This window comes from Sander lucioperca, chromosome 10, assembly GCF_008315115.2.
Source record: "Sander lucioperca isolate FBNREF2018 chromosome 10, SLUC_FBN_1.2, whole genome shotgun sequence".
NCBI lineage: Eukaryota > Metazoa > Chordata > Actinopteri > Perciformes > Percidae > Sander > Sander lucioperca.
The window spans coordinates 37,509,450-37,522,155 of record NC_050182.1 but is presented as its reverse complement, the minus strand read 5'-3'; the positions used below and the strand labels follow the sequence as shown (position 1 = coordinate 37,522,155).

At 40.4% G+C, this 12,706-nt stretch overlaps 1 protein-coding gene across 5 annotated transcripts in view; it reads right to left on the bottom strand.

Annotated features, from left to right (window-relative positions):
• cep162 (centrosomal protein 162) overlaps positions 1 to 12,706 on the bottom strand; it is a 52,368-nt gene that overhangs the window by 4,904 nt on the left and 34,758 nt on the right. For all 5 annotated transcript variants that reach the window (XM_031278245.2, XM_036006265.1, XM_036006263.1 and 2 more), the window contains 10 exons: positions 11,427 to 11,526; positions 11,204 to 11,330; positions 10,161 to 10,324; positions 7,961 to 8,065; positions 7,613 to 7,849; positions 5,703 to 5,939; positions 2,612 to 2,930; positions 1,630 to 1,762; positions 943 to 1,084; positions 362 to 460 (listed from right to left, as the gene is read on the bottom strand). In XM_031278245.2, the coding sequence (XP_031134105.2) occupies positions 362 to 460; positions 943 to 1,084; positions 1,630 to 1,762; positions 2,612 to 2,930; positions 5,703 to 5,939; positions 7,613 to 7,849; positions 7,961 to 8,065; positions 10,161 to 10,324; positions 11,204 to 11,330; positions 11,427 to 11,526 (1,663 nt within the window). The remainder of the gene's footprint in view (positions 1 to 361; positions 461 to 942; positions 1,085 to 1,629; positions 1,763 to 2,611; positions 2,931 to 5,702; positions 5,940 to 7,612; positions 7,850 to 7,960; positions 8,066 to 10,160; positions 10,325 to 11,203; positions 11,331 to 11,426; positions 11,527 to 12,706) is intronic.

Below are 12,706 nucleotides of genomic sequence, written 5' to 3'. Positions count from 1 at the left end.
CAAATCTTCTATGAATGTGTTTAAGAACAATTTACCAAACAACCGTTGAACAAGCAGAACATAAACTTGAATAGGAGTGCTAATCTCAGTTTTACCGTCTAGAGTCGGCCTCTCACGGTGATTTTTTTAGGCATATACATTTTTGTTTATCAAATTGTCAGAAATAACAGGCAACAAAAACATAGGAAAATAGGTCCCAGGTTGAAAGAAGCGGTAGTTACCCTTTAACTCTTTGGATAAATGTTTCGGGAGCGCCTCAGTAGCTGAATGGCTGTGGGACCGTTGTTGCATGTCATACCCCTCTCTCTCTCTCCCCATTTACAGACTACCTCTAAAACAAATGCCCCCCATGAATCCCCACCTGCTTCTGCAGAGCGTCCTCTCGGGTCCTGGATATTGCCAGTGCATCTTTAGCTCGCTTGAAATCTTTCAGCTGGTCTTGTAAATGTTTCATCATTACCTGCAGGCAAATGTGGAGGTTAAAGCAACAGGATCATTTCAGGACTTCCTGTTGACATGAGACTGTTTGATTAGTAGGGTTTTCCCTACCTTTATAAGGCTTAGGCGCAGAACCCAAGTCGTTTTGGGTACCATCTAAGCCACTTGAATGTAAAATCAATTTAGCATCAAGTTAGCATCAAAACCAACTTAACGACTTTTCTCAGATCTAATAATTGTAGTTGGTCCCCAGTGGACTTCTTTAACAAGTTTTGTCTTCAAGCTTTTTGAGTGGTATTTATTTATTTATGATCTGCTCTAAGTTTTCCAATGTTTTAGGGACAGATATGGTCATAATAAATGTCCCAATTATGTGAAATTGCATATGTTTTTCATTGAAAAATGTCACATTTTCTGGAGGGAGCGCCCCTAAACCGCCTACTAAATATGTGCACTTAAGTCTTCCACAAACCTAGGGAAAACACTGGTTTAGTGAGCCAATACCTCTTGAGTGTTGAGCTTATTGGCCAGCTCAGCAACCTTTGAGGACGAGTGTTCCAGGGCATGGGTGGCCCGCAGCTGGTCTAACACCCTGAGGTGCTCTGCTTTCATGGAGGACAGCTGCTCTGCAGAGTGCTCCTTTAGCCTAATAACACATCACATGAAATTCAGCAAATCCACGATCTGCAGAAAATGTCAGCTAATGAAGATAGGCCGGTTATTACATAATTATTACATAATTGTCAATTTCTTTACATAACCTTGCTTTCCGTTGTTGATTTTGTTTAGATATTCCAAATTGTGTGTTAAATAAGTGATTATTGGTCGGACTGTTGAGCTAAACTATGCTAACTGGTGGCACTTGACCCTATAAATGTTCATAACAATAAAAAGTATGAGGGGGGGATAGTTAAAAACATGTTTTATGATAATAATAGGCATGGTTTACTTCATAGGCTGTGTACCTGTGTTACTAGTACATTCTCTGGGTCACATGACTGTGACATAACAAAAACATGTGTCCTGGAATTTTTTTTAATTTTAACTTTGTTTAAAAAAGTAATATTTTTTAATTTGACAGAGAGAGACAGTTATATTGTTAATTGCAATCATTTCTGAGACAATTAATTTTACAGCAGAATGTTGGAATTGTAACAGCTCTAGTTAATGTGTTCACACTGCCACACAGACCTGCACAGCTCCTCCGTGGCATGTACAGCATCAGCTTTCAGCGCCTCCCTCTGCTGCTCACTCCGCAGCTCCAGCAGCTCCAGACGCTGCTTCAGAGCCTCGTTCTCCTGCAGAACCTCGGAGATATGGCTGCCTGTCAAAAACATGCAACACTTAACAATAGTGAATGGATATGAATTCATATTTTATCATTGTGTTATGCATAGAAGAAAATATGCCCAGCCCACATAGGCTTACAAGACACCATTATTTACAGCAAGGGACCAGTTACCGGGAATAGCAAAAAAAGTTACATATATTAAACAAATAAGCCTTCTTGTCGTTTTTCCCATGCTTTAGAGACAAAGGTCGGCAGCTTACTGTATGTACATTCAATTGAAACAACCGCTCCATTGTGTCATCATTAGCACACCAAAACATTTCTAGATTTTGAACAGACATTTCTTTTTAAGTTAGGGTCTCTTAACTTATCACAATGAGGACATTACAAAAGAAAATGTAATTCATTCTCCTAGTATTCAATCGTTGCTAATGCCTCCAGCTATGGCATGGCCTAGCTGAGGCTCCCTCAGGCAGAGTACAGTACATAGGCATCCAATTCAATTCAGTTTATTTAAGGGACAGTGCAAATTAATAAAACACATTTGGCAGAATTAGCCAAAAAAGGCTATTTTACATCTGTCTATTTTTGCCCTTGCCTCAATGTTAAAATAGCTTTATTAAATACAAATAAACAAGAAAGAAAGAAAACACAAGCAGAGCAGAACTTAGCACAAAACAACACAAATCACGGCACCAAAAAGATTACCAACGAAACAAAGTACAAAGCAGAACATGTTACAAGGTAAAACAGCATAGAGATGAGATTAGAAAAGACACAGCTGTTGAGAGCAATAAAAGCTGTTAGGGCATATTCAACATACTCTAATATTCATCTACGCACAGAGGAAAGTCACCCAGAACAGAACGTCCACCTCCATACCTGTAAAGACAGTGGGCTGGTAGGTCTTCTCATAATGAGCAGCGGGAAAGGTTTCTTCCCCTCCATGTGTCTCTCCGGCAGCAGCGGGACAGGGTGTTTTGGCTGAGCCTGGTTGTCGCTTCGTCTCCGCTGAACGGGTTTCTGTGCGTGGGTTGGGGACGGACAGCATGCTCTTCCTCTCCTTCTTCAGTCTCTCCACAGTGCTGCACAGCTCCTGAATAGTCTTTGTCTTGGAGGCGAGGTCTTTGTTCAGCCGCTCTATCCGGGCGCCAATTGCTGCCTCGGCCTGACGCTGGTGTCGGCCTGGACTTGGTTGGGCCTGTAAAAGCAAGTAAGATCATTGTTTTTGCCTAATCACATATAGACCAATATCTTAAATCGGGGTTGTCCAACATCCAGAGCAAAGGCTCTCACATTTCTGTTTTGTGGCACATTTCCGCTAGTCTATATCGACGACGTTTCATTTCTGGGATTGTTCAGGTGCTGCCGGAATTTCCGACAGATGTCCCTCATTTTCGGCAGAATGTCCGTCACCTTCCTCTTTCTTTGTGTTGAAATTCTAATCTCCGGTGGATTTATGAGGACTATGGTTAACTGCTCCTCAGATCTCTGCAGGGTAAATCCAGACAGCTAGCTAGACTATCTGTCCAATCTGAGTTTTCTGTTGCACGACTAAAACAACTTTTAATCGTACAGTTCCACCAAAACAAGTTCCTTCCCGAGGCTATTTTGCAGAGGCACCGTTGCTCTGTCCGGCGCCTAGCACCGCCCAAGGCGATTGTGATTGGTTTAAAGAAATAGCAATAAACCAGAGCATGTTTTTCTCCCATCCGGGAATGTTGTTTTGACTAGCCAGTCTGGCAATGTGAGACTACATTTCCAAAGACCAGCCTGTGTTAATATGCTAGCAGTGATTCCCAACCAGGGGTACGTGTACCCCAGGGGGTACTTCTGCAGTTGCCAGGGGGTTTGTGAAAAGATTGTAGAGTATCTCAACTTATTTGAAAAATATTAATAAAAGTAAGTTTAAGTAAAGTAAACTCTAACACCTGACAACTACATGTTGCAGCTATTTAAGAGTGTGTAAAGGCTAGTAAGCAAGCAAGTGCAGAAGTTTAGCTAAAAGTAATGACTAAATGGTAGAAATATCTAGCTAAAAGTAATGACCATACAGTTCAAATGATTAGCAAAGTAATGGAAAAAGTAGCTAAAAGTTGAAATAGTTAGCTAAAAGCATTGGCTTAAAGCCCCGATAAAATAAAAGCATGTCAATAAACTTTACATGTCTGGCCCTTGATGTGATTCTCATTTACCAATGTGGCCCCTAGTGAAATTGAGTTTGACATCCCTGGCTTAAAGTAACCTTAATGGATATAGGGTTGAAAGATTCAGCTTCACTCCAAGTAGTAGTAGCCTAGAAGTCTTGTAGTAGTACGACTGCTGACCAACGCAACCTTAATATTGACAGTTCAATTGTATGAAATAATTAACATAATATCCAGTGAACAGCGTTATAGATTTAGAACATACATTGGGAATTGATGAAGGGGTACGTGTTAGGGTTGTGATTTTCAGTTGTGTTTTTTTCCTGTTTTATTTTGTTTAATTCATTCCCTGTTTGTTAATTGTTTCCTGCTGTATTCTCATTCCTTGTTCAGGGTTCTTTTATTCCGTGTTCTGTTTTGGTTTCCCGGTTCTATCCTTGTGTATGTTTTTTTTTGCCTTAGTTTCTTGTTTTATTTTGTAGCGTTATTTCCCCTGTGTCATGTCTTGTTTGACTCTGTGCCTTGTGTGTTTTCCTGCCTTTGTGGTTGTCTGCCCTGCCCTGATAGGTTTCACCTGTTCGCTCCCTCCTTACTCGTTTTCACCTGTATATAATTCCTCTGTTCTGTTCAGTCTTTGTTGTGGAACCTTGTGGGTATTCTGAGAACAACAGGAGGCGGGGTACAGGACACACCGAAAGCGGTTGTGGAATATTTGAAGGAGATAGGATTATATCATAGAATTTAGTGAGTTATGTTGTGTTTTTTTTGTTTTGATTTGTTCTGATTATTAAATAAAGTAGTCCTTTACATATCTAACAAAGTAGTCCAGGGACAATATCTCATTTTACATACTCCCATACAGTAGGTGTCGGTATACACCTTATAACTAATGGTTGCAACCTGCCATAAAACCAAAAGAAGAAGACCAGTCTTTGCCATGTCCTCGCCGTCTATGGTTGAGTGTTTCCTGCTTGTTTAGCCGTGTATTTGTTCCGTCGTGTTGGATCTGTTGGATTGTCATGCCAATTTTGGATGGTCTACCTCTGTTTAGATTTTTGCACTTCAGGATTCACGTAAGCCTGTATTTTTTACCGTTAAAATATTTCTACAGCTGCATCTGCCCTGTAATGTTGGGCGTTTTGGGTCCAGAACCCTTTTTTCCTGCTTCAGCACTCGGCTTATGCGATAAACGCTGATGGAAACATTATTTGCCGAATAAATAATGAATGTCATTTTAGGTCATTATATGGTTGCAACCCGCCATACTACAAAGAAGAAGAAGTTTTTAGGTCATTTCCGCCACATATTTCCGAGGAGAAGAGAGACTTTTTAAAATTAATTTAGGAGCAAAATATAACCGCTATTTTAGATCTCTTCTGGCATTTACGTGCATCTGCATCATCATAGCGATGTTTTGATAGCTTCGTTGTTGTCTTATATGTCACTATCAGCTGGTACATAAGCATTATTACAACTTGTGCAATATTAATCATTTGTAGGTAGATGGGGCCATCCATTTTGGCTAGCAAAACGTTGTTTCGCAAATGTTTGCTTGAATGTTGGGCGATTAAGTAAGAAAATGAATGGAAACACCTTAAAATGTCTAAAATCTAGTCGATATGCCAATTTGACCGCAAAACAGCATGTGACGTCATTACGCACAGGTTTTTATTCGCTTTAAAGCCGTTGGATGGAAACACACTTTCACCGGCTTTATTTGCATTCATGTTTTTAGCGAACTTCGAATAATTCGACAAATTGACAAGTGGATGGAAACATAGCTAGTGAGGCTAAAGCTAAGACAGGTGTTTTTGCATGTTAATGACCTGGGTAGCTCCTGTGCTAGCCTTGTGTTTGAGCTGCTCCTGGAGGGACTCAATCTGGTCCTGGAGGGACTTTTCTTTCTCCTGATGGCTTTCCTTCACACGCTGCAGCTCTTCTTCCAGGGTTGGACCCTGTGACACCCGTGGCCGCTCGGTCCAAGCTGCCGAGTGTGCCGCTTCCAGCTGCTGTTTCTGTTCCAGCTGCGTCTCCAGCTCGGAGATCTGCTGCTCATAGCGGAGCTAAACGGTGCACACAGACACACATGTTGAAATTTCCCATTTTCTGTTTTTTAATTTATATATATATATATATATATATATATATATATATATATATATATATATATATATATATATATAAGCATTTCTGCTTGTTCATAAATCAATTTGTAAAGTATTTTCTTTAGCATTAGCATTTCGATCCAGTTAATCACAATGTGTGTTTGTTCTTGGTGTACTTCAATCTGATAACAATTAAAATCCTTTGATCCAATCTTCTTCTACAACCAAAATTTATTCAGGCACTTGGAAACAACTTTCACAATTGATTGTTAAAGCCAAAGACAAATGCCTTTTTGACACACTGGCATACAGTCTGAATTCACTCTTACGTATGTAACTTTTAACAGTTTCACTCAAGTCAGGAGAAAACCTTTTTTTCATACATTTATGTGGACACTGCTTGTGTTCATTTACACTTCTTCAGCAAATCAAGGTATAAAAATCATTTGCAATTTTCTTGTGTTTTCTTATCCAGGTCCCTATTACTATACAGAGCTAAAAAGATCAAATCAAGTAATTCAATGAGACAGAATGCAATGCATAGGTTGGTAAGCTTAATACAGACGCAAAGCAGCAAACAACACTGTGAATATTAGGTCTTTGTTTAGTTTTTTTAATAGTTTGGAAAGTATTAATTATTGTTGACAGATAACACTTTGATGTTATGTATGTCTGTCTATGTAAGAGTTCTGCAATGTAGACATGCATGTCTGTGATATTTTGGTTGTTTGCTTTTTAGCCTGACATTGGCAGACCAAATAGCAAATGCGAGTTTGTGTAAAATCTCTCAGTTCATTTTCTATTTCCAAGGGTCGGTATCAACGGCTGTAGACCAAAATGGCTCCTGATGCAACTGAATAGACCTAAAATCAATCAGAGCAATGAGACATGTGACGTAGCGCTAAGCGACAGACAAATGTAAACAGAGTATAGTGTGCAGCAATGAGCTGTGATGGTGTAGCACAGTGGTTCCCAAACTTTTTCCTTAAGGGAACGCTTTTCTAACCTGACACGCCAGATGGTTTGTTACACAGGACCATCCGATGTAAAGACAGTGGGCTGGTAGGTATCAGGGTTTTTCCTGCATAGAGGAATCTTTTGGCACCCCCCCCAAAGAAGTTTTAGCCAGCCCCAAAGGAAAAATCACCAGCACCAAAATGGTAAGAACTGAGAATAAAACTAGCAATTCAAATCCTTTCTAAATATGTTTACGAGCAATTTCCCAAACAGCCGTTGAACAAGTAGAACATAAACTTGAATATGAGCGCTCATCTCAGTTTTATCTCCAGAGTCAGGTTCTACCGGACTCTCCCGGTGATTTATTTAAATATTAATATCATTTTTTTTACCAGATTTGTTAACTGGGGTTTTATTAACTCAAGCATAATAACATGTTTGTTGATCAAATCGTCAGAAATAACAGGTATATGCATAGATTTCTGTCAAATAAGGTAACACAGACTCATTGCCTTTACTGTACGCAGACCGGTAATGCTTACTTCCGTGCCTAGCACACTGTTTTAATTATAATAATAATAATAATAATAATATATTTGCCTATAATTTTAATTGTTGACACTGAGAGGCTACGACATCATGCAGGAGTTATTACAGTATGTTTTGACTTGTACCTTGATCCTGTGGAACTGTTGTTCCATGGCCCGCAGGCTACGCTTGGCCTCCTCATCGTGACTCTCCAGCTCCGCCTCCAGACGCTGAATTCTGCGCTCCAGCAGGGCGTTGATCCTGCTGGGGGGGGCCGTATTGGCAGCCACATCCCCCTGATCGCCAGTCGCGGCTGCAGCGTAGATCAGAGCCGGAAGGGAGTTTGGGTTTCTACGTCTCAGTATCTGCTCCAGCTCCTTCACCTGGTAAAGAGAGAAAGACTCTTAATGAACAATGAAGAGATGTAAAATGAGAGGGTAAGGGAGGTAGTGTAACAATTTTGATTAGCTGGCTTGTTGAGTTGTGTGAGAAACCTGTCGCTGAAGGTCCTGCATCCTCTTAGTGTCCACTGTTTTCTCCTTGGTCTTTCTCTGCTGCTCACTGCTTCTTTTGCCCACATCCATTTTCAGTTTTTCTACCTGAAATGGTGACAAGCTGTCATTTCCAACACAGTAAGCAACACAAAACTGTTCAACTGTAACTGGCTTTCAGCACACTTTCCGTCCCACGTCACAGCTGATACAGCAAAAACTCAGTTCACACACACGGCAGGCACACTAAACATTAGATCTCACAAAAAGTCTCTGTTTTTGTTGTACTTCTTATATATCCAGGAGACGGTATTTTCCCCAGAAAAGTTGTTTAGCCCAGTGGCAAGTGTCTTTTTTTCGGCTAGGGCCAGTCCCAGACTGATGGCAGCATTAATGTAGAGCCCAAAAGTTTCTGTGATAACAGAATAATGGACGGAATCGTGTAATTGAGAATTTTAAAAAGCTATAAGACAGATTCTATACATTATCCTACATTAATGGCGCTTTTCCATTACATGGTACCAGTTCGACTCGCCTCGACTCTACTCGCCTTTTTTGGTTTTCACTTATGAAAAAAAGTACCTGGTACCTGCTAACAGGTACTTTTTTTAGTACCTCCTCAGTCGAGGTTCCAAGCGAGCTGAGGCGAGCCGAAAAGGTGACATGAAAGCGACAGACGGGGGTGTCCTGAACAAACCCGCTATTTTTAAACAGTTAGCCAACTGTTTTTTTTTTTGCTGCCTCCAGCTTAATTTGAAACTAAATGTGTCTTCTGGCAACACACATCTTCGACGTTCTGTGTGTGTTGCGTTATGTCACAGTAGTTTACTGCGGCGCCGCTTGTTTACAGTTCTGCGGAGGCTCCGGCAGAGCTTTCGCCATAGCCTAACTACACACACATGGTCGGCTCCACGCACACACCAGCGCACAAGTATAAACATCAGGCCACTTTTACATAGGCTACACAGGCTACGGCGAAAGCTCTGCGTGGAGCCTCCACAGAACTGTAAAACAAACTCAAGTGGCCTGATGTTTATACTTGTGCGCTGGTGTGTGCATGGATACGGCATAACGACCAGCCACGCTGAGGCGGTACTAAAATCTGCAATGGAAAACGGACGCACAGAGTGTCGAGTCGAGTCGAGGCGAGTAGAGTCGAGGCGAGTTGAGCAGGTACCATGTAATGGAAAAACGCCATATGTGTGCTAAAAGCTAACTGGAGATTTGAAAATATGACTACATCTATGTTTCCAACCGAGCCGCCCCACTGTAACGTCAACTGTAGTTTAAAAAACATCTTAAAAGTACATTAAAAAATATTCCCGTTGGCTTAGGCCTGGTGGGGGGCAACTTAGGTCTCTTAAACTATCCAGCATTATATATCACCTTTATTTATTCAGGGCCAAATTGAAAGCCAGCTCTCATTTCCAATGACGCCCTGATAATGTGCCATATAAAATTACAATACATACAAAAAGATTACTAAACATTGTAATTAATATATAATCTACCGTTGCAATACACAGTACACACATAAACCAATTACAGAATGTTAAACAACTCACATTGCAGATGTACATTCAGAATACATGGACTCATAAAGAAGACATTTAAAGTGATTAAATGGAATCAGGCTGTTCAATTTCAGTAGAATCTGCAGGTTAGTCCATATGGAGCATAATACTTAAATGCAGTTTTACCTAATTCTGTCCTAATAAATGGAATATTAAGGACCAAGGAATCACTAGTGCAAGTGCCATAGTGATAGGCTTTAAAATTCAGCAAGCTTGTTAAATATACGGGCACTTTTGTAAGCAAGGCTTTGTAAATATATAAAATGCAGTGTTGCTCCCTTCTTAGAGCCAAAGAAGTCCAGACTACATGTATATGTCATACAGGAGACAGTGGTGGGTTCTGATCCATTAGCAGATATAAATCTAAGGGCAGAGTGATAAAGTACATTTGTTACAGTTACAAAAAAAAAAGTCTATAGTGTTCTTTTTAATAACAGTTCCTACGCTGACAGCACTGGAGTAAGGTCTGGCAATACGAGACTAAGGGGCTGGAATACTTTGAAGTCCAAATGAAGTGGTGTTTTGAAGTACATAATGCATTAAGGTGTTACTGCAAGGAAAAAAACACAAGGCGAGGAGGACTTTGTATAGATTACTATATATAGATACTGAAGGTAAATGAGCCTGACCTGCTCTTTGAGTTGGTGTATCTCAGCTGTAGCAACCTTCAGTCTGCCAGCATCTCTGTCTAGCAGCTCCTGGTTCTCAGCAAACCACTGCAGCTTCTTCTTCAGGGCGTCCACTTCTTCTCTGTGCTTATCCTCCAGTACACGCATCTCAAAAGTCTTGTCGCCTGACACATTCAGAATGGATACACATTATCAGAAAAACCAAAGATCACTTATCAAGGTCAAGGTAAACATTATTATCCCAAAACAGGGAAATCCGGGTGGTCAAGGTGCAGATACACAACACAGTCATAAAGATACAATTATAAATATTGATATAAATATAAAAAACTATTAATACTCCATATGCACACACACACACACACGAGGAGCATTTTTAAACACCCTCACTCTGACATACACTCCCACAGACACACATTTGTATGCACACACCCAGAGCACTTCCAGGTACACACACACACACACACACACACACACACACACACACACAATGTGCAGTGGGCTACATCATCCCTGAGGATGTGAACAGCTTTGTAATCCACTATATATATATATATATATATATATATATATATATATATATATATACATACACTACCGGTCAAAAGTTTGGGGTCACTTAGGAATTTCCATTCCACTCCATTACAGACAGAATACCAGCTGATCTGAGTGGGTAGATGATCTTTAATGCAATATCTACGTTGCCCATTATCAGCAACCATTCATCCAATGTTCCAAAGGCACATTGTGTTTACTAATCTGACATCATTTTAAAAGGCTAACTGAGAAAACATTGGAGAACCCTTTTGCAATTATGTAAGCACATAATGTCATCTGAAAACTGCTGCCCTGGTTAAAAAAAAACAATGCAACTGATCTCAGCTGGTATTCTGTCTGTAATGGAGTGGAATGGAAATTTCTAAGTGACCCCAAACTTTTGACTGGTAGTGTACATACATACATACATACATACATACATATTATGCATATATAGTATAAAAGACTTGCAAAAGAAATGAGCACTGTTCTGAATTCCGTTTTACCTGAGGCAGACATGGCCCGAGCTTTGGCTAGCTCCCTCTCTTTTTTCATTAGCTGCAGGTCTACCATAAGAGCCTGCTTTTCTTGCTTCAGTGTGTGAATGTCCTCAGATAGCTTGGCCTCATTCCTCTGCACACAGAAACATATCTTTGGTAACTGAGGGGGCTGAAACAGAACTCTAGTCAGAAGTTAAGAAAACAGTGTTTTAGTGATTGTGATACTTACCTGAAGTGTATTTATTTGGACTAACAAGTCTGTAATGCGTTGAGTGTGATCCATTAAGCAGACATTTCCCACAGTCCTTGAGGTTTTATTCAGCTGCTCCCTGGTGAAGATGGAAACATGCCAAAGAGAATACAAACATTTAACAACACAATTTCTGGAAAAATACATTTCAAAAGCTAATGATGTAGGGCTGCACCATTATGAGGAAAATATGCAATATGCGGTAAATGTTGAATATCGCCATAATGATATTACTTGCGATAAAACAGATATTAAACTGTACTCAGTCCTGCATTTCTGCCGATTTCAGTAGTCAGCTAACTAATGCTTGATGAATTTAAAACAAATGAAAGGAAATCATGTCCAACATTCTTTTATTGAACAAATTGAGCATTGAATTGAATATAAAAGGCAATACTAAAAAAAAGTACACTTAGATTTTAAAGTGCAGTTAAATAACTAACTAAATAATTGGTGTATTTCGCGATATGTCGCAGCCTATTGCGATGTGTTTATTGCACCAGTTGATATTGCGATGACGATATAAAAACGGACATTCATATTTGGAAGACACGAACAAGCAGAAATGGATTCACAAATTGGTCACAGCTTTCTTCTGTTTGCGCAGGTGAGAACGCAGCAATCAAACTCGGGTGCGCACCAAAAGCGGACCAAAAAAGCGTACCGTGAGCTGCTTGATGAGCTGGTCTCAGTACGCTTTCAATCCAACTCTGGCTTGGTTCGTTTGTCGTGATCCGTACTCGAACCGCACCAACTATATATACTCCGCAAGTCTGAGCTAATGTCTCCTGTAGTCAGGTGTGCTTAGCAACCTGTGATGGGGCAGAGCAGCAAACTGTAGCAGCTTGCAATGTTTCTCTCACAGAAATAGACAGCAGTCAAGCTCGGCGTCCGTCACTCGCATCTCAAACCAGCCGCTGTTAAAGTTGGAGACAGACACCGGCAGAGCAGAGCGAAGTCTCGGTGACCAGAGCACACGTAGTAACGTCGCTCGTGAAACAATGTCTGATTATTTAAATGAAATGAGCTGGTTTGACCATGGAGATGCAAGAAATATGCACTAGTCCAGAACACAGGACCTTATTCCTGTATTTACTTTCTTGCTCCCGCCCAGACACATCTGACCAATAAGGGGAGTGAACGTTCTTGCGTGATTTGTAAGGACATATTTTGGTACGCTTGGATTTTTCCAAGTGTGAAATGAAACCAAACTAAGAGGAAATCACTACAAGTTTACAAACTCATCAACTGATTCGGAC